This window comes from Salmo trutta, chromosome 29 (genome assembly GCF_901001165.1).
Source record: "Salmo trutta chromosome 29, fSalTru1.1, whole genome shotgun sequence".
NCBI lineage: Eukaryota > Metazoa > Chordata > Actinopteri > Salmoniformes > Salmonidae > Salmo > Salmo trutta.
In genome coordinates, this window is record NC_042985.1 from 43001202 (window position 1) to 43028688 (window position 27487).

Genomic DNA, 27487 nt, shown 5'->3' on the forward strand with positions numbered 1-27487 from the left:
GGCCAGTTGGATAGTGTTTGAGTGTAATAAGCATGTCTTGCCACCGTCGCTGTTGCATTTGCTCCTGAATCGTTTATTCAACCATTTGGGCCAGTCTCATGAGGACTACAGACCGCAGGCAGGCACGTACCAAGGTTAGTAGTTGAAAGTGCCTTATTCCGTTGGTTTTATCGAATGACACTCGATATAGGCTACATGTCGGGTGAAAGCTATAATTGTTTTGCGTGATAAGTTGCATTTGTTTATATATATTTCCTCTCGTATCGCCTATAGCTTAAACATGGAGTTGTGACATAACCGGAGTCCTGTAGCCAAAATAATAACATTTGTCAAAGGCATTATTATAGTTGTCGGACAGGCAGCAATACATTTTAATAATCTTGAAATATCCATGTGTTTAAAAGCTTGCAACATATCTTTTGAAGGGGCTATGGCTACCAAATATAAACAAAGTTACATCATGTGAAAGGGCATTATTACATTTGATTGACGTCGGATGGACCAATGAGAATGTGGAAAAACACCTACTGTAGCTGTTAGTCTGCACTTCGTTGTTTTATAGCTGAATTCTACACTTGCTACTCTGTCATGTTGTGGGGTCATAGTCCCATTCACTACGAGAGTTTGCGTTAACACAGCGTCGAGTTCTGCAGCAGACTTTTCTTAATTTCCACAGAATTACACGTGGTGGCTAGCGGAACCATTGCGGAAAATCTAGCTACAATTCGACAATAAATCTACTTTCTACTGAGCAATACATTACATGATGTAATACAAACATGAATTGTGTTATCAGATAGTAATTTTGCCCTCGTAGAACTTAGATTACAGCGGCTAGAGTTCCATGTATGGAGGTTCTGAGTACTGCTGTTTTCCCGTTCTACTTGATAATTAATGCACCCACCTGGTGTCCCAGCTCTACTAGTCCACGATGGGAAGAATGGCATAATTTTTTTTCATATACTAACTGGCCACTAGACTACAGAAACTATAGCAATGGAATAGCAATAACTAACGTTAGCAATGGGAATATGGTATGAGAGAGAGGGGGAAAAAATAACAAGTCATTGGCTGCTTAGATTTCATTTTTATACGTTTTTCCTTTAAAAACAACAAAGAACCTCTCTCCTAATATAAAGTCGAACACTCTCCACCCCATTATCTGTTTTCTCTTCACCACTCCTCTCCTACCTTCCCCTAAATGTTTTCTCTCCTTTCTCTTCTGAAAAGTAAAAAATTGTGTCTGCAGATGGATATGTTAGACCTATCCCTTATGAACTTGTGGAGATGTTTGGATAGGCTTAGGTAGTATGATAATGGCTGAAACCCTAACCCTTGTTTGATTGGCTAGTCTGTAGCAGTGGCGGTTCTAGACCATTTCAACTGGGGGGGCCAAGCTGGGGCCAGTTGAACTGTTAAAGGCGCCAGTTACGTTAGACGTTATTGTTGCCATATCGTTTTCTTCACTGCGTTGCAGGCATTAGCAGGCAAAAGACCATGTTCATAATCATTCAACAATTTATTTGCATTTCTATTATAATTTGAATTTGCATTACATATTCAGTATCAGGTCACATCAACTGTATTCTCCGTTTGTGTTTTTTTGCAAAAAGATCAGCAAATTCATCTAGACTCAAGGCCTTTGCCCTCCTTGACTCAATACTTAATAGACCTAAATTGCTTAATCTGTCATCTGACATTGTGGACCTGAGATACGTTTTCACCAGCTTTAGTACAGAAAAACTCCGTTCACAAGAAGCAGTACTAACAGGGATTGAAACAGCTATCTTGCACAGTTTAAAGAGCTCAAAGAAAACTTCTTTATAAGGCTCAATGAATAATGCCAGCTCTACTACACTGGAGAGTCTCGGCATGCCACTCTATTTTCCTTTGTAAAATTCTTCTGAACTGATGTAGTTCATGCCCCAAGTCCTCAATATTTGATTCATACATTCTAGCAAATGGAAACATGGACCTCTCTGAGAAAAACATCACTTGTAGGGTTTAGAGTTTGGATGCCATTCATTATGTCACAGTTTTTGCTAGGGAACCTTCTGTTAAGCTCATTGAGCATATGATCTAAAACAGGGTAGAAAAGGGTTGTACGAAAACGGCCTTTTTCTTGTTCTGAATCTGACCCACTGTAATGAGTACACAGTCTCCATTAAATTGAAAAAAAGCTTAGCTTTTTTTTCAGCTGTGTTCAATACTTCATTCCATAGGTCATCAAAAAATGACTCATCCCTGTAGTCATTAAAAGTTTGAAGTAAGGCTTCAACTAAATCAACAGCCTTTGACAGGTCAAGTGATGAAGACGGTAGCATATCTGATAGAAATGTTGCTTCTCCAAACACTTTATGGAGTGTAACAAGGCACACAATGAATTGTAAATCTATCTGTGCAAGCAGACCTCGTGCCTCAACAGATCTGTCACCATTGTGTTCTTGGACTATGTCTTGCAGGACTCGCTTAATGGCAGGTAATCAATCTATCCATAATAGTGTGTAGAGCCATATATCGACATGCCCAGCGAGTGTCACTTAGTCTCTGAAGCTCTCTAGGTGCACCTGGGTACATCTCTTTTTGTATGCTAAGCCATTTCTGATGCGCATATGACCTAGATGTGAAGATGTAAAGTATTTCTAGTAAGGAGAAGAACTGTCCTACCTCAGGGACAGCTTTGACTGTATCCACTAAAACTAAGTTTAGACAGTGTGCACTGCAGTGGATGTAAAAGGCATGCTTTGCTTGTTCTTTAATGCGTGCCTGGACGCCTGAATGCTCATAACGGAAGCACCGGCACATGCTTGGCCTACTCATAACGGAAGCACCGTCACATGCTTGGCCTACAAGGTTGTTTTTGTATTCAAGACCATGACTTTCTAATATGTGTATGATTTTGTCAGTAAGCCCTGCTGCATCTAGTCGATCAGCCGATTCAAAGTGGAGAAAGCTCTCATGGACAGCTCCTCTGAAATAGTACCTGAGTACTAGAGATATCTGCTCCTTTTTTTACATGTTTTGTTTCGTCTGCCATTATGCTAAAGACCTCACTGTCTTTCACTTCTTCTATAATTTTTGTTCGAACCATGTCTGCCAAACAACTCAGAACCTCATTCTGAATCCCTTTGCTTGTATATTTTGCATTATGAATGGAAGTCAACCTTTTTTTCACAGTTGTGTCATGCTTAGCTATTGTTTCTAGGATTGCCATGAAGTCCCCTTTGTTATCTGACTCTGCAGACTCATCGTGTCCTCTTTGGGCAATGTTTTGTGTGGCTGTATGTAGTAGTACTTCTATTGTTTTAATATAGTCCTGATTTTCTTGAACCTGTTTGTTGTGTTCCTTGTTTAGGGCATTTACCAGTGTTACTTTTTACAGCTTTCTGATAGCCTCTCCATGTAATCATTGCTTGTTTGTGCTGCTCAGACCTTGCATGAATTGCAAATCCCCCCTCTTTGTAAGTTGCCTTCTTCCAGTTGTTAAAACCCAATTGTGAATCAAATACAGTCTCTGAGACTTTGGGAGGGCTAAAATGCCTGCAGGCGTAACAAAACACAGAGTCAGATTTTTTTGAATATTCAAGCCAGGGGTGGATATGGCACCAGGCCGCCTTGAAGTTCCTCCTCCGGTCCCCCATCAGAGTTCTCGGGTATATGTTCATCATTGGCTGCACCGGTGGCTCCTCCAGGGATTTGCTGATATCTGCCAAAGAAAAAATATATAATTAAAAGTATCTATTAGGGTAATTTTAGATATACCATTGCCGTTAGGCAACTTCTGAAATCCATCTGATATCTATATCACAAGCCCAATAGCATGTTAAATAAGAATTCATTTCAATCACAAACCGACTAATTTCTATACACCATATAAACTGACTAATTGCACTGCACTACAAACCTGATGGTCCACTGCATGTGGACGCACAAGGCTCCTCTGTTGGTGTCTCACTCTCAGCCTCTACCTCAGCCTCTCCATCTGTCTCACTTTCCTGCTCTACTATGCCTTCAATCTGTCTCTCCAATGGACAAGTCTTCCTGCTTTTTCTCTGCAGGCTCTCTGCTCTCTTGCTCTCTCTACACCTGAACCATCTGACTCTGTCTCACTGTCTGCCTTGCCTTTTCGTTGGAAGAAGGACATGATGTCCTTCTTTCTCTTCATTTTGGTGAAAACTAAAGAGCAAAAGCAATGGGGACCACGCTTATTAATTAATTTACTTAAAATAACTGACTTGCTAGGTAACTACCCTTTATGTCTAACCGTTTTACGTTACAATGTGTTTACGGAGTGTGGTTTAAGTAAAAACACTCTGCACCATGAGTTTGTTGATCATATACTTTAACCTTTTTCATACTGCCACAAAGTAAAACGGCCAGGTTAAGATAAGCTGATCTAAAGTTACACTTCTGTAATGCATTTAATACAAATACAACATATTAACAATTTTACTCACCTCTATATTTCCTTCTTTGTGCTTGAACTATAATATTCGTGCGGAATTTCTTACAACTTCTGAATAGAAAAAAAACTTGCAGATGCATGTGGTACTATACTTTTGTGTTCCGCCTAAAGCCGTCCCTCTAGAAAATGTGTGGGTTAAATTAGTGTTCCGCGTTGCCACTGTCTAATAACGGATGTAAAAAAGAACGATAGCAAAAATCAGTTATGTAAAAATTATTTCATACTCCACATATAGGGGGGCCACAAGGGGGTCCAAAATTGTTGTCACAGGGGCACTGCCCCCCCCAGAACCGCTAGTGGTCTGTAGTCCTAGATGTGCTTTATCAGCTGTATTTAGATGTGTGGGTGGGTGTGTTAACTCCCACTGATGTTTCTTTTTTCTTTTTTTAACATTTTTGCGCTTTTTTCCTGTTCTGTAAGGGACAGACCACACCACAAATATAACAGAATTTTAACAAAGAGTTTTCTTTGCCAGAGGCCATATTGTAGAATGGAAATGTTTAATGTACCATAGATAGTTTTGTATGATTATCTTTATTTTTATAGTATTCTGGAATTATTTCATTGTCTACAGTATGGTCTGGTTTCTCGGACTCAGATTACACCTTGTCCTTGACAAAAAATCATGCTCAATATAAAATTGTTTATTTGTCCTGGACTAGGCTTAAGACAGAAGAGGAGAAGAAGAGGGTGAGATGGAATATACAGTGTTTAGCTTAGGTACAAGCATGCTAGGGGGTGCGGAGAGGGGCTAGGGGTAGGCATGCCCAAGGGTTCTCAGCCCCAGTCCAGGATCAGTAGCACGTCCAGGTAGGCTTGGGCTAGGCACATCCAGGTGTCATTAGATGTAGAAAGGGACAAAAGAAGGGGGTTAGTGGGAACATGCTTAGGTACATCAGATAAGACACAGTACACCAGCTGAGGCAAGCTGATCAAGGCCCCTAGAAAAATATAAACTATTGCAGCATAAACACCGGAGACTGGGACAGGGGGACCGAGAGACAATGTGGCCCCTTCCAACGCCACCCCTGCTTGCAACAAGCCAGGGACTCATCCCCCGTAATAGTCAGTGGTATGGAATCCCAGTTGAGAGTGGGGTACTGACCAAGCAGAGACAGCAAGGATAGTTCATCAGTCCAGTACCTTGGGACCTGATGCCTCTCTGCTTGGCTCTCAGCATTAAGGAATTAGTGAACTAGCGCCCTGTCCAGGGGTATAGGCTACTTGTACATCAAGCTGCCTTACATGACAGAAACAGGAGATAGGCTTCCGCCCACCACATATGGGCCGTTCATGCTCAGACAAGGATTATTTTTCCAAGGCTTAGGTACGTAACATTACAAGACTGAAACATCCAATTCTCTCACATAAGAGGTCTGTAGAAAAAATCCCTGTATTCATCTGTTTTCTTAGATATTGGGGAAACAAGGAGTCCTGCATCTTGTGGTTCTCTTCTGTTGTCCCTTTCTAACACATACCCTTCTCAACCTTTCACCTTCTCTCATCTCTCCCTTCCTGACAGACATCCCCTCCTCCCAATATCAGTCAATCATAATCAACTTCATTGTGATCGGGAGTCCCTTAGGGCGGTGCACAATTGGCCCAGCGTCTTCCGGGGTTGGCCATCTTTGTAAAATAAGAATTTGTTCTTAACTGACTTGCCTAGGCAAATAAATAAAATAAAAATTGTTGTAAACCTTAGCTAACATACCATTTGTGTTTTCCTCTTCTTATCATTCGCATGTTTATCCTTGCCCTGGCAGCCAGCCTGGTGGCAGGCGTAGGTTCTCCTACCGACCACCTTGAAGGGGTTCCATCATAGGGAACATATTTGAGTTCCCAATGCAAGTTTTCACGATGCGAGATCTGAGAAGTTAAACAAATGACACAAGTTAGAATAGCAGTTAATCTTTATAGCTAGCTTGATGTATAATCTAAATCAATAACACACGTCTGTCTACTTAGCTAGCTAACGTTAGTCAATGGAGTTAGCTAGCTAGCTTACTAACGACCTGGATCAGGGGTGCCCAACTAGTCAATCACGATCTACTGGTGCTTGCCAGTTGATCGTGAGATGATTAAGCATCTACTAAAATTCAGCCACACAAATCAATGCCTATAATCTCTTTCTGTTTTCATTTCGACAATCCTCCATTCACAGCAATGTCTGAAAAGTCACGTGATTTACATAAAATATGACCAGTCCCTGCCCACATATTGACGCATGCCTAGTTAGGGCGGTCAAATTCTGCCCACCAACTCCAAGTCGAGGTAACGGTGGTGCCAGGCAGGTAGCTAGCTAGCTAACTTTGTAGCCAGATTCATTCTTAAATTGTTCTTAAGTTGTGTGGTCGACAGCAGCAATAATGAGTGAAGGGAAGGATACAACAAACCAGAAAATGTATCATTTCCACAAGGAATGGGAGGAGGATCATTTTTTCGGCATGTCAAACTCAAAATGTGTGTCTCATCTGCCATAATAGCATCGCTATCCCAAAGAAAGGTAACATAGAACAACATTTTAAAACCACACACAAAACCCAGGAAAGAGATTTTCCAGCGAAGACTGAATTACGAAGAAGAAAGGTACAAGAACTAAAAAAAATCTATTGGCATCGCAGGAGTCCATTTCACAGGGCCTGTGACCAAAGGGAAGGCGGCACCCATAGTATCTTATCGTGTGAGTCGCGTTCTTGCTAAGCATAAAAAGTTGTTCAAAGATGGGGAGATGATCAAGGAAGCATTTATTAAGGCTGCAGACTTGCTGTTTGGGGATTTTAAGAATAAGACTGAAATTGTGGCTGCCATCAATGACATTCAGTTGTCCAGAAATACGGTGACAAGAAGATGAGGGAATAGCGGAGTACCTCGAGGATCAACTGAAGAAGGATATTGACAACTGCGAGTGTTATTCCCTCCAGTTTGAACAGTCCACAGATATGGTAGATGTGGCACAGTTATGCATTTGCATCAGAATGGTATTTAACAACATGAGTTCAAAGGAGGAACTACTCGCCATTTTGCCACTGAAAGGACATAAACTCAGGAAAAAAGAAACATCCTCTCACTGTCAACTGCGTTTACTGCGTTTATTTTCAGAAAACTTAACATGTGTAAATATTTGTATGAACATAAGATTCAACAACTAAGACATAACCTGAATAAGTTCCACAGACATGTGTCTAACAGAAATGGAATAATATGTCCCTGAACAAAGGGGGGGGCCAAAATCAAAAGTAACAGTCAGTATCTGGTGTGGCCACCAGCTGCATTAAGTACTGCAGTGCATCTCCTCCTCATGGACTGCACCAGATTTGCCAGTTCTTGCTGTGAAATGTTACCCCACTCTTCCACCAAGGCACCTGCAAGTTCCCGGACATTATGGCCTACCCCTCACCCTCCGATCCAACAGGTCCCAGACGTGCTCAATGGGATTGAGATCCGGGCTCTTCGCTGGCCATGGCAGAACACTGACATTCCTGTCTTGCAGGAAATCACGCACAGAATGAGCAGTATGGCTGGTGGCATTGTCATGCTGGAGGGACATGTCAAGATGAGCCTGCAGGAAGGTTACCACATGAAGGAGGAGGATGTCTTCCCTGTAACGCACAGCTTTGAGATTGCCTGCAATGACAACAAGCTCAGTCCGATGATGCTGTGATACACCGCCCCAGACCATGATGGACCCTCCACCTCCAAATCGATCCCGTACAGGCCTCGGTGTAACGCTTATTCCTTTGACGATAAACGCGAATCCGACCATTACCCCTGGTGAGAGAAAACCGCGACTCGTCAGTGAAGAGCACTTTTTGCCAGTTCTGTCTGGTCCAGCGACGGTGGGTTTGTACCCATAGGCGACGTTGTTGCCGGTGATGTCTGGTGAGGACCTGCCTTACAACAGGCCTACAAGCCCTCAGTCCAGCCTTTCTCAGCCTATTGCAGACAGTCTGAGCACTGATGGAGGGATTATGCGTTCCTGGTGTAACTCGGGCAGTTGTTGCTATCCTGTACCTGTCCCGCTGGTGTGATGTTTGGATGTACTGATCCTGTGCAGGTGTTGTTACACGTGGTCTGCCACTGCGAGGACGATCAGCTGTCCGTCTCCTTGTAGCGCTGTCTTAGACATCTCACAGTACGGACATTGCAATTTACTGCCCTGGCCACATCTGCAGTCCTCATGCCTCCTTGCAGCATGCCTAAGGCACTTTCACGTAGATGAGATTCCCAGGTTCCCTGCTTTCTTTCTGTGTTTTTCAGAGTCAATAGAAAGGCCTCTTTAGTGCCCAAAGTTTTCATAACTGTGACCTTAATTGCCTACCGTCTGTAAGCTGTTAGTGTCTTAACGACCGTTCCACAGGTGCATGTTCATTAATTGTTTATGGTTTACAAATGAAGATCTGTGAAGTTATTTGTATTTTTACAAATTATCTTTGAAAGACAGGTTCCTGAAAAAGGGACATTTCTTTTTTTGCTGAGTTTACAAGGGGCGAAGATATTTTAAGCTTTTATGGAGTTTTCTAACAAATTCCAACTGCCCTTTTGTAAGCTTGTCTCCATTACTACTGGTGGGGTAGTAATGAAGGCCATCTGAACCATTATAAACAGGAGACAAGAGTTACATTTGTTGTAAACAAAAAGTTTAAAGCGTAGGGACAGAAGGGTGAGATCGAATTTAATCAAGGAGTGATATAAATCTAGGTCAGGTGTGCCCAACCTTCTTTGATGTGAGATCTACGTTTTCATTTGCCAGCCTGATGAGATCTGCCAGTTTCTAAATCTAAACCAACCAACAAAATGTATGAAATTTAACTTCCTATCTTTGGTGTGACTTTTGGCATTGAGTGGAGGCAAGTAGTTTATCATAGTCAGGGCTGTAGCAGCTTGTTGCAAGTCTCAGGCCACAAGGTGGTCATCAGTCATAGTAGATCTGTACTTGGACGTTATTATCTTCATGTGAGAAAAATGCAGACTCACAGAGGTAGGTTGAACCAAAAAGGGCTGATAAGTTGAGAGCACATCTTCTTATGTTGGGATACTTCTCCTCTAGCAGTAGCTCCCAGAACTCTTCCTTCATCTCAGTGGTTGCCCTGGATTTCAGCTGAATGTCATTTTTTAAGGGTGAGAATTTCAGTTTCTGCTATAGTTGTGTCCAACTGAAAAAGTGATCCCATTTTGGAGGCAATGACTTCCACATTTATGTCTGTGCCAAACGGAAAGCACATATAAGTGGCAATAGGCTCAAGTGATGCGAAGTCAGGGAAACGACTATGAAACTCCGATAAGATGCTCTGGACTTGCTCCACGTAACGTGCACTGTCAAGCTGTGTTGTGTTGAAAGAAGTGCAGGTCCTTACGTTGCAGCTTTCTTGTGAGCAGTTGTAGTTTGCATTTAAAAGTGTTCACAGAGCTGATCATGTCGATTACATGTTTGCCTTTTCCTTGCAGCTGTAAATTTAAATTCATTAAGCATGTAAGTTAGGTCAATGAGAAAAGCTAAATCCAGGAGTCACTGTGTGTCCTCTAGCTGTGCATATTCTGCATGTTTGGAGACCTTGAGAAACTCCTTGATTTCAGGCAACAACTCACTGAATCTCCCTAGAAAATGTACCTTGGCTCAGCCACCGCACATCCGTGTGCAGCACCAGGTCTGTGCGCTCCGCTTCAGTCTTTTCTAAGTAAGTGCGAAATAGCCACCGCTGTACGCTTCTTGCTCGAATAGAACACACAATCTTCATCGCAACATCCATCACCTCTTTCATGTTTAACATCTTCCCGCACAAAGCTTGCTGATGAATTACGCAGTGATAACTAAAAAAGTCCGGGAAAGAATCATCCCGTTTGCACAATGCAACGAACCCACTAATGCTGCATACCATAGCAGGTGCCCCATCGGAAGTAATGGAGACAAGCTTACAAAAGGGCAGTTGGAATTTGTTAGCAAACTCCATAAAAGCTTGAAAAATATCTTCGCCCCTTGTATGTCCTTTCAGTGGCAAAATGGCGAGTAGTTCCTCCTTTGTACTCATGTTGTCAAATACCATTCTGATGAAAATTCATAACTGTGCCACATCTACCATATCTGTGGACTCGTCAAACTGGAGGGAATAACACTCGCAGTTGTCGATATCCTTCTTCAGTTGATCCTCGAGGTTCTTCGCTATTCCCTCACATCTTCTTGTCACTGTATTTCTGGACAACTGAATGTCATTGATGGCAGCCATAATTTCAGTCTTATTCTTAAAATCCCCAAACAGCGAGTCTGCAGCCTCAATAAATGCTTCCTTGATCATCTCCCTGTCTTTGAACAACTTTTTATGCTTAGCAAGAACGCGACTCACACGATAAGATGCTTATGGTTTCCGCCTTCCCTTTGGTCACAGGCCTTGGTCACAGAAAATATAACTGCTGCGCTGCCAGTAGATTTTTTTAGTTCTTGTACCTTTTTTCTTCGTAATTCATTTTTTGCTGGAAAATCTCTTTCCTGGGTTTTGTGTGTGGTTTTAAAATGTTGTTCTATGTTACTTTTCTTTGGGATAGCGATGCTATTATGGCAGATGAGGCAAATACATTTTGAGTTTGACATGCCGAAAAAATGATCCTCCTCCCATTCCTTGTGGAAATGATACATTTTCTGGTTTGTTGTATCCTTCCCTTCACTCATTATTGCTGCTGTCGACCACACAACTTAAGAACAATTTAAGAATGAATCTGGCTACCTGCCTGGCATCACCGTTACCTCAACTTGGAGTTGGCGGGCAGCATTTGACCGTGCTAACTAGGCAATAGAGGTCGACCGATTTATGGTTTTTCAATACCGATTATTGGAGGACCAAAAAAGCCGATATCGATTAATCGGATATTTTTTGTAAATATAAAGGGAAAAAATAAAGGGAACATTTAAACAACACGATGTAACTCCAAGTCAATCACACTTCTGTGAAATCAAACTGTCCACTTAGGAAGCAACACTGATTGACAATAAATTTCACATGCTGTTGTACAAATGGAATAGACAACAGGTGGAAATTATAAGCAATTAGCAAGACACGCCCAATAAAGGAGTGGTTCTGCAGGTGGTGACCACAGACCACTTCTCAGTTCCTATGCTTCCTGGCTGATGTTTTGGTCACTTTTGAATGCTGGCGGTGCTTTCACTCTAGTGGTAGCATGAGATGGAGTCTACAACCCACACAAGTGGCTCAGGTAGTGCAGCTCATCCAGGATGGCACATCAATGCGAGCTGTGGCAAGAAGGTTTGCTGTGTCTGTCAGCGTAGTGTCCAGAGCATGGAGGCGCTACCAGGAGACAGGCCAGTACATCAGGAGACGTGGAGGAGGCCGTAGGAGGGCAACAACCCAGCAGCAGGACTGCTACCTCCGCCTTTGTGCAAGGAGGAGCAGGAGGAGCACTGCCAGAGCCCTGCAAAATGACCTCCAGCAGGCCACAAATGTGCATGTGTCTGCTCAAACGGTCAGAAACAGACTCCATGAGGGTAGTATGAGGGCCCGACGTCCACAGGTGGGGGTTGTGCTTACAGCCCAACACCGTGCAGGACGTTTGGCATTTGCCAGAGAACACCAAGATTGGCAAATTCGCCACTGGTGCCCTGTGCTCTTCACAGATGAAAGCAGGTTCACACTGAGCACATGTGACAGAGTCTGGAGACGCCGTGGAGCACGTTCTGCTGCCTGCAACATCGTCCAGCATGACCGGTTTGGCGGTGGGTCAGTCATGGTGTGGGGTGGCATTTCTTTGGGGGGCCGCACAGCCCTCCATGTGCTCGCCAGAGGTAGCCTGACTGCCATTAGGTACCGAGATGAGATCCTCAGACCCCTTGTGAGACCATATGCTGGCCCTGGGTTCCTCCTAATGCAAGACAATGGTAGACCTCATGTGGCTGGAGTGTGTCAGCAGTTCCTGCAAGAGGAAGGCATTGATGCTATGGACTGGCCCGCCCGTTCCCCAGACCTGAATCCAATTGAGCACATCTGGGACATCATGTCTCGCTCCATCCACCAATGCCACGTTGCACCACAGACTGTCCAGGAGTTGGCGGATGCTTTAGTCCAGGTCTGGGAGGAGATCCCTCAGGAGACCATCCGCCACCTCATCAGGAGCATGCCCAGGCGTTGTAGGGAGGTCATACAGGCACGTGGAAGCCACACACACTACTGAGCCTAATTTTGACTCAAACAGGAAGTAACTGTGCTAAGGACTATGGGAATATGGCAGAATACAAACAGAGTAGTCATTCCCTCCGCAAGGCAATCAAACAGGCAAAACGTCAGTATAGAGACAAAGTGGAGTCGCAATTCAAAGGCTCAGACACAAAATGTATGTGGCAGGGTCTACAGACAATCATGGACTACAAAAGGAAAACCAGCCACGTCGCGAACACTGACTCTTGCTTCCGGACAATTACATGTTCTTTGCCTGCTTTGAGGATAACACAGTGCCATCGACGCGGCCCTCTCCCAAGGACTGTGGGCTCTTCTTCTCTGTGGCCGGCGTGAGTAAGACATTTAAACGTGTTAATTAACCCTCAAAAGGCTGCCGGTCCAGCCAGCATCCCTAGCCGCGTCCTCAGAGTATGTGCAGACCAGCTGGCTGGTGTGTCTACGGACATATTCAATCTCTCCCTATCCCAGTCTGCTGTCCCCACATGCTTCAAGATGGCCATTGTTGTTCCTGTACCCACGAATGCAAAGGTAACTGAACTAAATGACCCGTAGCACTCACTTCTGTTATCATGAAGTCCTTTGAGAGACTAGTCAAGGATCATATCATCTCCACCTTACCTGTCACCCTAGACCCTCTTCAATTTCAATACCGCCCCAATAGGTCCACAGATGATGCAATCGCCATCACACTGCCCTATCTCATCTGGACAAGAGGAATACCTATGTAAGAATGCTGTTCATTGACTATAGCTCAGCATTCAACATCATAGTACCCTCCAAGCTCATCATTAAGCTTGAGGCCCTGGGTCTGAACCCTGCCCTGTGCAATTGGGTCCTGGACTTCCTGACGGGCCGCCTCCAGGTGGTGAAGGTAGGAAACAACACCTCCACTTCACTGATCCTCAACACTGGGGCCCCACAAGGGTGCGTGCTCAGCCCCCTCCTGTACTCACTGTTCACCCATGACTGCGTGGCCAAGCATGCCTCCAACTCAATCATCAAGTTTTCATAGGACACAACAGTAATAGGCTTGATTACCAACAACAACGAGACAACCTACAGTGCGGAAGTGAGGGCTCTGGGAGGGTGGTGCCAGGAAAATAACCTCTCATTCAACGTCAACAAAACAAAGGAGATGATCGTGGACTTCAGGAAATAGCAGAGGGAGCACCCCCCTAACCTCATTGACGGGACAGCAGTGGAGAAGGTGGAAAGTTCCTTGGCGTACACATCACTGACAAACTGAAATGGTCCACCCACACAGACAGTGTGGTGAAGAAGGCGCAACAGCACCTCTTCAACCTCAGGAGGCTGAAAAATTTGGCTTGACACCTAAAGCCCTCAACTTTTACAGATGCAGAATTGAGAGCATCCTGTCGGGCTGTATCACTGCCTGGTACGGCAACTGCATCGCCCACAACCGCAGGGCTCTTCAGAGGGTTGTGCTGTCTGCACAACACATCACCTGGGGCAAACTTACCCTAACCCCAAAAAGATCATCAAGGACAACAACCACCCGAGCCACTGCCTGTTCACCCCGCTATCATCCAAAAGGAAAGGTCAGTACAGGTGCATCAAAGCTGGCACCGAGAGACTGAAAAACAGCTTCTATCTCAAGGCCATCAGACTGTTAAATAGCCATCACTAGCACAGAGAGGCTGCTGCCTATATACACAGACTTGAAATCATTGGCCACTTTAATAAATGGATCACTAGTCACTTTAATAATGTTTACATATTGCTCTCATCTCATATGTATATACTGTATTCTATACTATTCTACTGTATCTTAGTCTATAACGCTTTGACATTGCTCGTCCATATTTATATATTCTCAATTCCATTCCTTTACTTAGATTTGTGTGTATTGGGTATATGTTGTGAATTTGTTAGTGCAGCAATATCTAACAAGCATTATCTGTCGGAACTAGAAGCACAAGCATTTCGCTACACCCGCAATAACATCTGCTAAACACGTGTATGTGACCAATAAGATTTGATTTGATTTAAATCGCTCTGGATCAGAGCATATGTATGATACTATTCCTATCAAGTGGGTTAACCCTATTGGCACGAGGCATAGTGTGTTTGCCTTTCACGCCACTGACCTGGTTTTACTTCCTTGTACTGCCGTTTGCTACATTGGTGTCAGAAGTGGGATGGTGGCCATGCCGCCATCAGAACGCACGGCTCGAACGTGCTAGGGGCCTGAGTAGTCGAAGCACAGCTGCTTGCATTTAAGTACAGAGGGGGCCGTGTAGCAAACCTTGCTATCTGAGCCACGTTACAATTCCCAAAAAATGGGTTAACCCTATTGGCACGATTTGTAGGCTGTTTGTCTTTCACGCCTGCGACCCGAGTTGTATTACCTGCCCCACCGTTTGCTACAATACCAAAAGGCTAAAATATCATGTTGAGGTCGGTAGGTGTTGTACAATGGTTGTTCAGTATTATTACAAGTTGTACAACTTTTATTTTATTTTTTAATTGCGTTGTTGAGCTAGCCTCACTTTTTAGAAAAAATAAATCTGTTATAAAGTTAATTACATTTGTATGGCCTTAAGGACATTAAAATGATCATGCCTACAACACCACAATGCAATGAATATTTGCATTATTGTTTTCAAGTGAGTACAATTCTAGTATAGGCTGTAAACTGCAGTGAAAGTGTAATTTGAATAATGGCACAAAATCCCTGTTATTTGAATGTTTCATTCCATTTGGACAGTTGTGAGTCTACTCTTGGCAGATTAGAACGTCTAGAAGGGCACAGTGCAGGAGTCTGTATTTTTACTACTGATACTGATGTGCTGTTTGTTGCCGATCATCATTCTCCCAAGTCGTCCTATATAGTGCAGCCACATAGGCCTATGCTTCCAGCAGGCCCAGTTATTCATGAAATCTGAACACCATTCTGCCTCCTTCCCGATCTGAGCAGCTATTCCTTGACCTAGAACCTAACGCTTCAATATAGCCTACATATTTGTTGTTTACCTTTATGTGTGGCATAAACACAACCAGTCAAAATGTTTTAATCTGATTAGGCTACTTCAGAAGTCTCCTGTAGGCCACCTGCACATGTTCATCCACTCTACTCTAATATAATTCTAGCATCCAATCTGCGGACCAGCCATTCGATGAATGGAAAGAGACATCTGTTACACCAAAAAGTTTGACATTCACAAATTGTCAAGCCAAACCTTCGATACTGAGTAGGGAGTGATGTATTTTCTTTTTGTCGAGATAGGGTATGTCAATTTGATTGTGGTGTTGAAACGCAAACCATGAAGAAGCGCTCAAAGTCGGTAATCGGTATGCAGTTATGCATTGCTTATGGTTGTTGTGGTGCATTGGCACAGATACCTGATGGTGGAAAATCGTTGCATATATTTTATATAATTATAAATATAGCATCAAAATGTTGAAAATCGGATTTCTCCCTGCAGCCGGCTCTGATCAAAGTGTAATGAGACAGGCAGCGAGAGTGAGGTCGTCGGTGGTGATCGGCGAACCCTCAATCATCTGGCTCGTAGCCCTGTGTGGAATCGACTGTGCCACAAAACCATGCTGAAATGGTCAAGTCAATATCCTCGTTTATAAACACAGGGTTGCTACACTTATTGTTATTTGTGGTGGTAATCATTCATTTTGAGTTAATTCTGAGGGGGGAGCGTTTTCAATTTTTTGAGAGTAAAAGGGAAGGGTCATGTTAAAATATTTTAACATTGGAGAGTAGGGTTGGGCGACAAATCAATATCAATACGGTGGCAGTGATAGCCATGGAGAAGGAGCAGCTTCCAACAAAGAAATTATTGATAAAAAGGGTTAAACTGTTTCAGTAATTTGGAAGTGGTTTGGCTTCTTGAAGTCCGACAAAGAGCAGAGCAATGTCCGGTGCAAATTGTGCCGTAGACCGGTGGCTACGAAGTCTGGTAATACGACAAACCTTTTTCAACATCTGAAGCAAAATCACTCTTCAGAACATGCAGGAAGTTTGAGTTTGCGCCACTGTATTGATAAACGCCCCTCAAGCACCAGCCAATCTAGGCATGTTTGCCCGATAAGCAGTCAACACTGACAGCGTTTATGCCTTACAGGCAAACATTGAAAAAACAAAGACATCACTTATGCTATTATGCATTGCATTGTTAAGGACATGCTACCAATTAGCATAGTCAAAAAGGAAGGTTTCAAGAGGCTTATCAATTTAATTGACCCCAGGTACGTGCTCCCTGGCCGCAAACATGGAACAGTTTTCCTTAAAGTATAATTTTATGTGTAGCTCACATAATAAAAAAAAAATTAACCTTTATTTAACTAGGCAAGTCAGTTAAGAACAACTTCTTATTTACAATGACGGCCTATCAGGGAACAGTGGGTTAACTGCCTTGTTCAGGGGTGGAACGACAGATTTTTATCTTGTCAGCTCGGGGATTCGATCTAGCAACCTTTCGGTTACTGGCCCAACGCTCTAATGCTCAGGCATTAGGCATTAATATCGTGATAATTATCGTTGTCGAATGAAAAAATATAGATATCGTGATAATTTATTTGCCATATCGCCCAGCCTATTGGAGAGGGTGGTGCATTTTTTTGGGGGGGGGGGTTTTGTGGTGCATTTTTGGGTGGTGCATTTTTTTGGGTGACAGCTCCAGCCAAGCTTTCCCTTAAGGGTATAACATTACAATAGTATAGCTAATAGGCTATGTGTTTGTAGATCGTCTGAGGTGAATGAATTTACAGCAGCCAAGGTGATAATGGAATTTTAAAGTTGAATTAATTGTATAGAAATTCAGCAAATGTGCTTCAACTTTCCAAACCCAAATTACGACCCTGAATATCAGTCAGTTAATATGATCTTCATGAATTATGAAGCCGTTGTGCTTTATGTGCTTATTTTGATTACATAAATGCTTCAAAATACTGAAAAAGTGTCATCTGTAAAAGAAAAGCGCTCTACAAATGTAATTTATTATTATTGTTAGCTGATGAATATTATCTCATAGAACAAAACATATAAACTCTCCTAAGCCTGTGTTTCCACAGACCTTATTTTCGGCGTTTATCCAAAAACCCTCCAAAACCCCATTCATTTCCCCCATAGACTTTGGCCAACGAGCCATAGCGGAGTTAGCCTCCGTTGGTGCTTACAAAAAGACGCCATTACTATTGCTCTTTATGCCGCTTTCACGTGTTAGTCAGAACTAGGACATTTCCAACTTGCTAACTGGTTGAACTCGGTACAACCAGTTAGCAAGTCGGAAATGTGTGAGGTTCCTAGTTCCGACTAGCACGTGAACGCGGCATTAATCCCAGTCAGTAAATTGCTAGACATAGGCAAATTGATGTAGGCCCACTTCTTTCATTCAGTCTCAAGTAACCGAATATCACATAAACACATGAGTAAAGATTTGTTTAATTTAACCTTTATTTATACAGGAAGTCCCATTGAGGTCAGAATACCTATTTTACAAGGGAGACCTGGCCAAGAAGGCAGCTCAATAAAAACACATACAGTATATTAAACACATGGCAGTGCATACACAGCATAGCAAAACATAAAATAAACTATCATAATGAATGTTCTATCATATTCATACAGGTATACTATCACACTCAAATGGCAAATATTCAGATGAGTCCCAAAGAGGAGCTGTTGGAGCGATTCCTGGATTATGCTTCCAGGGGAGACCTGGCAAAACTCTCAGGGATGATCTCTCATTCCAGCTTTTTGGTCAATGAAAGTGGGGAGAATGGCTGGACTGCGTTGATGCTAGCTGCAAGGAATGGACACACTGATATTGTAGACAACCTACTTTCAAATGGGTAAATATCAAAACATACTGAACAAAAATGACATGGATACATGAGATTATTACAGCTGTTTTTATATCGTCTAAATATTACTTTCTAAGTAAGTTAGTGAGAACTATTACTCCATTGTGTATGTTTTTGTTGTCACAGGAGATTGTAGGTCTATTAGGATAAAATCATATTTCAAACAAGTAATGATGCTCTCATGGAATGTCATTCTTGAACACTACAGATATATCATAGAAATCAAGTTGGCATGGGATGCATTTGTTTGTTTATGTTTTTATGGTGGCTCACTTTAAGTATTCACATCTTAGAGAGTGTGCCTTTAAATGTCTAAACATATGGTTAAAATAACAGCAGGGGTGTATTCATTAGTGCACACCGCAGAAAATGTTTCCCAATGGAAAAAGTCTTGTAATGAAAACAAGAGTTTCTATTATACGAATTCAGGTATGTCCCTCCCCATTTTGTCCTGTTTGCTTCCGTTTGGTTCCTAGTGAATACACCCTAGGTTAATTACCTGATAACAGATGATTAACCGTGTAAACATGAAGATAACACCCTAATTAGATGTACTGATCACACTTCTCTTTCCCTCAAGGTGTGATAAGTTTTTAGTCAATAAATCTGCTCAAACTGCTTATGACATTGCCAAATTCTGGGGACACCGACATATTGCCAGGTTATTGGCAAAGACTGAGAACAAATGTCAACGGATTCTACCCAGCGACAGAATGGAAGAGCATGAAAACTACTTCAACAGAGAAGTTTTCAACAGAATGAGTGAAAAGAGGCCTGACAGCAAGTGGCTAGAAGCAAAACAGTCTTCTCCAGACACAGTGTTCATCTTGTTCTTTAACTTGAACCCTCTTGTGTCTGCTTCCGAGGAGAGCACAGCCCATCCAGGTATAAAACTGTGTAGACTTGATGCAAGCTCGGTTAATAAAGAACTACTTAAAAAATCTGGAACAACAGTCATCTTCCTCGGGGTAGAGAAGCAGAGAAGCTCCTCATCCTCTCCTCCAAAAGAAGGGAATGAACCCACTGCTTGGTTTGCTCTCAATACTGATGACAATCCCATGGATCATCTCCAACTCACCAATCCAAATAGCTTCTTCCTCAAACCACCCATGCCAGGTCTTCTGAAACTTAGTGAGGCTGAGGCTGGTGAGTATTTCTCTGGGAGTTTCTTCATCAAAATATTATTAAAACAGCATACAAAATGTGGACTTACAAACCCCCTCCCCCCTAAAAAATGTATGATCCCTTTTCCCCTCAGGAATCATTGCTCAAGCCAGCTCTGTCCTTGCTTGGCACAACCGATACAGCTTCTGCCCAACATGTGGGAGTAACACTAATGTGGAGGAAGGAGGCTATAAGAGGACCTGCTTCAACAAAGACTGCAGAAGCCGACAAGGCATCCACAACACTTGTTACCCACGAGTTGGTAAAGAGCCTCCTGTTTTTGTATTTGTTAATTGAAAATGAACTACTGCATGTTTTTTCTTTTAATCATTATTATAATGTTCTAACCTCAATATCAGGTCAAAATGACCTGACTTATGTAATGTTATGTGTCGTGTTATCCATACAGATCCTGTGGTGATCATGTTGGTCATTCACCCAGATGGCAACCAATGCTTATTGGGCAGAAAGAAGACTTTTCCTGCTGGGATGTTTTCATGTCTTGCTGGATTCATTGAACCAGGTAGTTGATCTCAACACACTAAACGAAACACTTAACATTTACTCTGATTTTGGAGTGTGCAGATAGATGCCAGTGACATCTCTCTATGCAGGTGAGGCCATTGAGGATGCAGTAAGGAGAGAGACGGAGGAGGAGAGTGGGGTCAAAGTGGGTCCTGTTCAGTATGTGTCCTGTCAGCCCTGGCCAATGCCCTCCTCACTAATGATTGGTTGCCTGGCTGTTGCCATGTCAACAGACATCAAAGTCGATGAAAAGGAAATTGAAGAGGCTCGTTGGTTTACACGGCAACAGGTAAATGCTAGTTTTCCTAATCTGTGATTTACATGTTATAACATAGGCCTAGATAGAAACAAAGCATCACCTGAATGTAATAAGAGGCGATTGAAGTCATGTAAACTATGTCAGTGAACTTGTATTATTACAATGTATTAACTCAGTGCTATGTCTGTGTAATGCAGGTTATAGATGCCATTGTCAAGGGAACAAAACCAACCTTTACCATGCCACCAAGACAGGCCATTGCACACCAGTTGGTGAAACATTGGATTGGTATGAGCTCAAATCTTTAAACCGAATGAAGGGCACTTCTCCAGGATGGATTGCACCACTAAATGTAATTTATAATGAAATACAATAGATACATCTATTAATTAATTATCAAAACATTCTCATGTCTGATTTTCCATCCAATCAAAGTAGTGTTTACTATATCACATTTAAGACATTTTAATGGTTGTGTAACATTGGCATAAAGTGGTCAAAGTAGATTTGATTTTATCTCCACTATTCCACTGTGCCTTAGATATGAACACGACTAATCTATAATTTTATATGGAATACTTTTCATCATTGCAGTATTTTAATTGGATAAAAGTATGTCAAGAAAAAGTAGGCATTTTAAAGCGATAATTGACCCCCAGATAAAAATGAAAGTCCAGTCAATTTTGTGAAAGCCTATGTTCTAACAGTGAGTACAATAAAAATCTTCCCCATGATTTAACTTCTAAGTGGTCCGTCTGTGAAATTAGGAAATCGTGTAGGAGCGTGTCATGGCTACATGGTTCTCGTCACTGGAGATAGTGTGTTATCACATTTCATAACACTTAGAAAAAAAATACCTAACTAACGAGTCACTGACAAAAACCAAAATGAAACAAGTGGGGTTTTAGGGGGAGTTCTGAAAGATGTGGGGTTGTCCACTGAAAGTTGACAAGTAACAACAACTGGAACCTAAAAGACACCCACCACGAGAGCCCACTAAATTTGCCTAAGAGGCACAAAAAAATAAAATAACACCAAACTTATACAGGAAGCAAACCAAACAGTGGAGCAAAACGAAAACAGGGATGATCAGATAAAGGATTGTTTGTCTATAAATCAAAAATAAGGAGCACCAACTAAAAGTGGTAACCCTCCACATCTCTCAAGAACACTAGGTCGGCACAGGTGTAACACATAATGACTAACGAGGTGACACCAATCGGTGGCCCTACGTGCTAACGAGCTATACATGCTAAAGTCCAACCTCAAAACATAAGAGGAATAAACAAAGCCTGTTACATTATGAAGAACAGTAGCACTTAAAATGGTTTACATTTACAAAATGTAAATGGAAAATCTAGGCTTGTTTATTGAGAATATTAAAACGGCATTCATTTAAGACGATCCATATTGAGCATTTTATTGCTGAGAAAAAGTGTTTTCAATTTACTCAACATTGCTTGGGGTGTTCTCTAAAAATGCTATTTTTAGAGAATCCCCAAGAGTATGCTTGTTCTTTATATAGTCAAAATTGCATTGTATTTGGGTGCTTTCTGGAAGTAAGCTACCCTGGCCATTCTCTATGTGGGCAACATTGTTAAACATCAGGGAGAAATCCCTGTTCTCTCTGTTACTTTTAGGAGTATTTTCAATGTATTCTGTATTTTGCGGAATAAAAATATGTTTTATATTGAGGGTACTGTGAGATGAACCAGGGTTAAAAATCCCGTCCTCTCTCACAGGTGGCCTTTCTTGCCCCAGCTCAACAAAGCCTTTCTCTCCTGAGAGATCAGTGACTAAGAACTCCTCCAGCTTCAGTAAATTCTTCACACGGTTTTTCTGTTGGGGGAAATGTACATTATACACATTAGACTGTGGTCTAGGGTTTTAAGGAGCTTAACTAACACAACACAACACTCCACTCTCTCTTTGTACACAACAATTTCCGACATGTGGTGCATGTCCCAAATGGGAGATGAAACCGTGCGTGGCCATGAAAATTACCTCATGATGTGACTCCAAAAGCCATCGTCCAGCAACACTGGCCCCAGGATTAGCAATTTTTGGAAAGAAATATGTTTTGTAGCTGCAGAGAAAAGAACACAATAATAATATGCACAGTGTGTTTAAACTAAATATGCAGTGTGGAATTATAGAGAAAAGGCCTTAACCTTCGACATGACACAAGCCCTTAACCTTTGACATGACACAGCAAAACACCAGTCTCAACGTCAACAGTGAAGAGGCGACTCCGGGATGCTGGCCTTCTAGGCAGAGATGCAAAGAAAAAGCCATATCTCAGACTGGACAATAAAAATTCAAGATTAAGTTGGGCAAAAGAACACAGACACTGGACAGAGGAACTCTGCCTAGAAGGCCAGCATCCCGGAGCCGCCTCTTCACTGTTGACATTGAGACTGGTGTTTTGCGGGTACTATTTAATGAAGCTGCCAGTTGAGGACTTGTGAGGCGTCTGTTTCTCAAACTAGACACTCTAATGTACTTGTCCTCTTGCTCAGTTGTGCACCGGGGCCTCCCACTCCTCTTTCTATTCTGGTTAGAGCCAGTTTGCGCTGTTCTATGAAGGGAGTAGTACACTGCGTTGTTCGAGATCTTCAGTTTATTGGCAATTCGTCGCATGGAATAGCCTTCATTTCCCAGAACAAGAATAGACTGATGAGTTTCAGAAGAAAGTTCTTTGTTTCTGGCCATTTTGAGCCTTTAATCGAACCCACAAATGCTGATGCTCCAGATACTCAACTAGTCTAAAGAAGGCCAGTTTTATTGCTTCTCTAATCAGAAACAACAGTTTTCAGCTGTGCTAACATAATTGCAAAAGGGTTTTCTAATGATCAATTAGCCTTTTAAAATGGTAAACCTGGATTAGCTAACACAACATGCCATTTGAGCCTATATAGATATTCCATAAAAAAATCTGCCGTTTCCAGCTACAATAGTCATTTACAATATTAACAATGTCTACACTGTATTTCTGATCAATTTGATGTTATGTTAATGAACAAAAAATGTGCTTTTCTTTAAAAAACTAGGACATTTCTAAGTGACCCCAAACTTTTAAACGGTAGTGTATCTTGATTGTCCCCCGAAAGGAAATTATGGTGCAGCATAAAAAAGCCAAATACATACATACATACATACAAAAACATACACAGCAAATATACAGAGACAAGCGGAAAATAAGAAAAGAAAAACCCGAATTAGAGTGCCATTTTTTTTCTATTACTCTTGGTGATATGTGTATAGGCATTATCTGATTGGCCATCACGTCATTCATATACAGATGTTGGATCTTAATTTGATAACACTTTTAGTGCAGATCATTTTCCTGCGCAGCAGTAAATGCAGATGAGCTTCATGATTTACATAAATTCACTGAAAACCTGCACTAACACAAGGTTATATTAACACTATTGCACTTTTCATGAACAGTTGCCTATTTTTGTCCAGCTAATAGCCTAACCATTGATCAAGCAACATTATGGACTAAATGTTAAAATCCTGTTGCTGCATGATTATTTTGCTACGACAATACTGGTCAAATTAAGATCCTACACCTGCATACACATAACCCGAAGGACAGTCAGATCAGGCCTATTCACATATCACAGAGAGCAACAGGAAAAAACAAGCATCATCCCTGATCATTAATGACAAAGAGCCTAGAGCCTTATGTTATGATACTGATGAAGCTAAGTACACATAAGCAATGAGAAAAGCAAAAGCAATGTGTAGGTTTTAATTATGAAGAAAAATACAAAAATGTATGACTTACACAGTTCTGGATAAGATGAAGAAAACTCCAAGGCCAAGGGTAAGCAGGACGATTAGACAGACGGTGAATATTATTTCATTATGTTCTGAAAATGGAACAAGTTTCATATACTCAGACTTATGTTAATTTTGTAAATCAAAACCAATGTGGACAAAATAACATTGTATTTAATATTCCACCAACATTATAATGAGGTATGCATTAAAATACACCAATGCACAAGCAAGCAGCTTTGGACCGAATCAAGCCTGTAGCTAGATGGGATATTTAAAATTGCCCAATTCTAATGATATTATACACTACCATCTTGATACTGTAAGGCTTTCTGACTAATCATATACACTACCGTTCAAAAGTTTGGGGTCACTTAGAAATGTCCTTGTTTTTGAAAGAAAATCAAAACATTTTGTCCATTAAAATAACATCAAATTGATCGGAAATACAGTTTAGACATTGTTAATGTTGTAAATGACTATTGTAGCTGGAAACGGCAGATTTTTAATGGAATATCTACATAGACGTACAGAGGCCCATTATCAGCAGCCATCACTCCTGTGTTCCAATGGCACATTGTGTTAGCTAATCCAAGTATATCATTTTAAAAGGCTAATTGATCATTAGAAACCCTTTTGCAATTATGTTAGCACAGCTGAAAACTGTTATTCTGATTAAAGAAGCAATAAAACTGGCCTTCTTTAGACTAGTTGAGTATCTGGAGGATCAGCATTTGTGGGTTTGATTATAGGCTCAAAATAGCCAGAAACAAAGAACTTTCTTCTGAATCTCGTCAGTCTATTCTTGATCTGAGAAATGATGGCTATTCCATGCGAGAAATTGCCAAGAAACTGAAGATCTCGAACAACGCAGTGTACTACTCCCTTCACAGAACAGCGCAAACTGGCTCTAACCAGAATAGAAAAAGGAGTGGGAGGCCCCGTGCACAACTGAGCAAGAGGACAAGTACATTAGTGTCTAGTTTGAGAAACAGACAACGTACAAGTCCTCATCTGGAAGCTTCATGAAATAGTATCCGCAAAACACCAGTCTCAATGTCAACAGTGAAGAGGCGACTCCGGGATGCTGGCCTTCTAGGCAGAGTTTTGCGGGTAGTATTTAATGAAGCTGCCAACAAAGAACTTTCAGAAGAGAAAGTTCTTTGTTTCTGGCAATTTTGAGCCTGTAATTGAACCCACAAATGCTGATGCTCCAGATACTCAACCAGTCTAAAGAAGGCCAGTTTTACGGTTTCTTTAAACAGAATAACAGTTTTCAGCTGTGCTAACATAATTGCAAAAGGGTTTTCTAATGATCAACTAGTCTTTTAAAATTAGAAACTTGGATTAGCTAACACAACGTGACATTGGAACACAGGAGTGATGGTTGCTGATAATGGGCCTATGTAGATATTCCATAAAAAATCAGCCGTTTCCAGCTACAATAGGCATTTACAACATTAACAATGTCTACACTGTATTTCTGATCAATTTGATGTTATTTTAATGGACAAACAATGTTCTATCAAAAACAAGGACATGTCTAAGTGACCCCAAACTTTTGAACGGTAGTGTATGTTCTCAACAATACTGTACTTAAAGAAATACTTACCAAAAATATGTGTTTTAATAGGAATAATTTCTCTTGAAATGTTGTCATTAGAAGTCTCCGCCAGTAAATTAACAGAATAGCCTGTGTTTGCGCGAAGTTTGAAGAATGTGTGCTGCCATACATCTGGCCAGACAGGGATAGCTGAGATGGTGAATAGAATAGCAATTGATCTGTCTGTATATCAACAATAGTTTCAAGACTGTGATTGTTAACCCAGGCAAAACAATGACTTTATCACGTAGGACCAAATCCTAACTTGAAATCTAACATTCATGCAAAATCCCTCAAATATATAAATTCAAACTGTACAAGTGTAGCAAGTTTCATGCTTAATGAAAAAGTAAAAAAATCACAAATCGCCTGGACTAATATGTAAATAGAGGAAATGCTCTTACATTCGACCTGTATCTCCCCCAGGCACAGTATCACTCTGTATTTGAGAACCTTGTGGTGAACCTCCTTTCTCTGCCACTCCCACTGTACAGTCACTGTGTTTTTAGTCACATCCACAACATGCATTCCGACTGCACCTAAAAGCGCTGAAGCAACATAGCATTGGAGGCTCGTGAGGGGAAGACATCTCATAATATTTTACCTTTAGTTAGTTAAGAACAAATTCATATTTTCAATGACAGCCTAGGAACAGTGGGTTAACTGCCTTGTTCAGGGGCAGAACGACAAATTTGCACCTTGTCAGCTCAGGGATTCGAACTTGCAACCTTTCGGTTACTAGCCCAACACTCTAACCACTAGGCTACCCTGCCGCCCCAAGTTAATTGACCTAATATCTGACCAATTACACAAGGTGAAAAGCCTTGCCCCTTCAGGGACTACTGTAATAGGCTAGAAAGAAGTGAATGGAATGGGATCAAATACCTGGAAATCATGTGTTTGATATTCTTCCATTCATTCCGTTCCAACCATTACTCTGCGGCCGTCCTCCCCAATAAAGGTGCCACAAGCAGCCTGTGCGACATATTCTAGGAATAGTAGGAACCCCATTTCACATAAACAATAAGTGAATAAATGTTATGACTTTAACATTAGCCCTACTTACTTCCGTACTCTAGGTTGGCAATGATTGACTTGGGTGGCCCACACAGTTGATTAGATATGGGGTAAACATTGATTCTATATGTTGTCCCAGGCTGAAGATGGTCTGAAACAGAGGTGCATGCATTTGCACAGTCAACGTGTCTTATTGCGATCGAACTGTGATACATGTGGTATCAATGCTTTGTCTACTTCATCACCATGCATGCCCATGCATTTACCTTTCAAGACTGTTGATCTGGTGGAGCCATTCACTCGTTTCCAGTGACTGGATGTGGGATGTGCAGCATCAGTGGCCCATTCATTGGCAACCTCACTAACTGGCAGGGATATGTGTCCCACATCCCATTGAAGCACTAGCCTATCATCTTCAGAATTCACCCAAAGTCTTCTCACTGAGGGTAGAGCTAACACCAACATCCACTGTTTAATAAGTTAATTGACCTAATATCTGATCAATTACACAAGGTGAAAAGCCTTGCCCCTTCAGGGACTACTGTAATTCATGTCAGTAATGTAAAAAACCTAACTAAACAGTTTTGATTTTTGAATGAATAGTTCAAGGGCAATCTAGAAAAATACATCTAACATCGCTGGAAAATAAT

At 41.7% G+C, this 27487-nt stretch overlaps 2 protein-coding genes and 1 long non-coding RNA gene across 3 annotated transcripts in view; 1 reads left to right on the forward strand and 2 right to left on the reverse strand.

Annotated features, from left to right (window-relative positions):
• On the forward strand, nt 1–21163 carry nudt12 (nudix (nucleoside diphosphate linked moiety X)-type motif 12). The gene is made up of 7 exons (XM_029722254.1): nt 1–134; nt 18248–18471; nt 19064–19629; nt 19742–19909; nt 20057–20170; nt 20262–20461; nt 20629–21163. Exons 1-7 carry the CDS (start codon nt 99–101, stop codon nt 20737–20739), a joined length of 1419 nt encoding a protein of 472 aa, XP_029578114.1. The 5' UTR covers nt 1–98; the 3' UTR covers nt 20740–21163.
• On the reverse strand, nt 3008–4635 carry LOC115167647 (uncharacterized). The gene is made up of 2 exons (XR_003870521.1): nt 4458–4635; nt 3008–3706 (listed from the first exon to the last, which is right to left on the reverse strand). It is a non-coding gene; the product is annotated as an uncharacterized LOC115167647 (long non-coding RNA).
• Nucleotides 21011–27487, reverse strand: part of LOC115167645 (interleukin-6 receptor subunit beta) — a 21792-nt gene continuing 15315 nt past the window's right edge. The window contains exons 11-17 of the mRNA XM_029722253.1: nt 27104–27289; nt 26887–26988; nt 26225–26368; nt 25830–25970; nt 24225–24309; nt 22436–22517; nt 21011–22270 (exon numbers count right to left, since the gene is read on the reverse strand). Coding sequence (XP_029578113.1) covers nt 21878–22270; nt 22436–22517; nt 24225–24309; nt 25830–25970; nt 26225–26368; nt 26887–26988; nt 27104–27289 — 1133 coding nt within the window. The 3' untranslated portion in view covers nt 21011–21877. The remainder of the gene's footprint in view (nt 22271–22435; nt 22518–24224; nt 24310–25829; nt 25971–26224; nt 26369–26886; nt 26989–27103; nt 27290–27487) is intronic.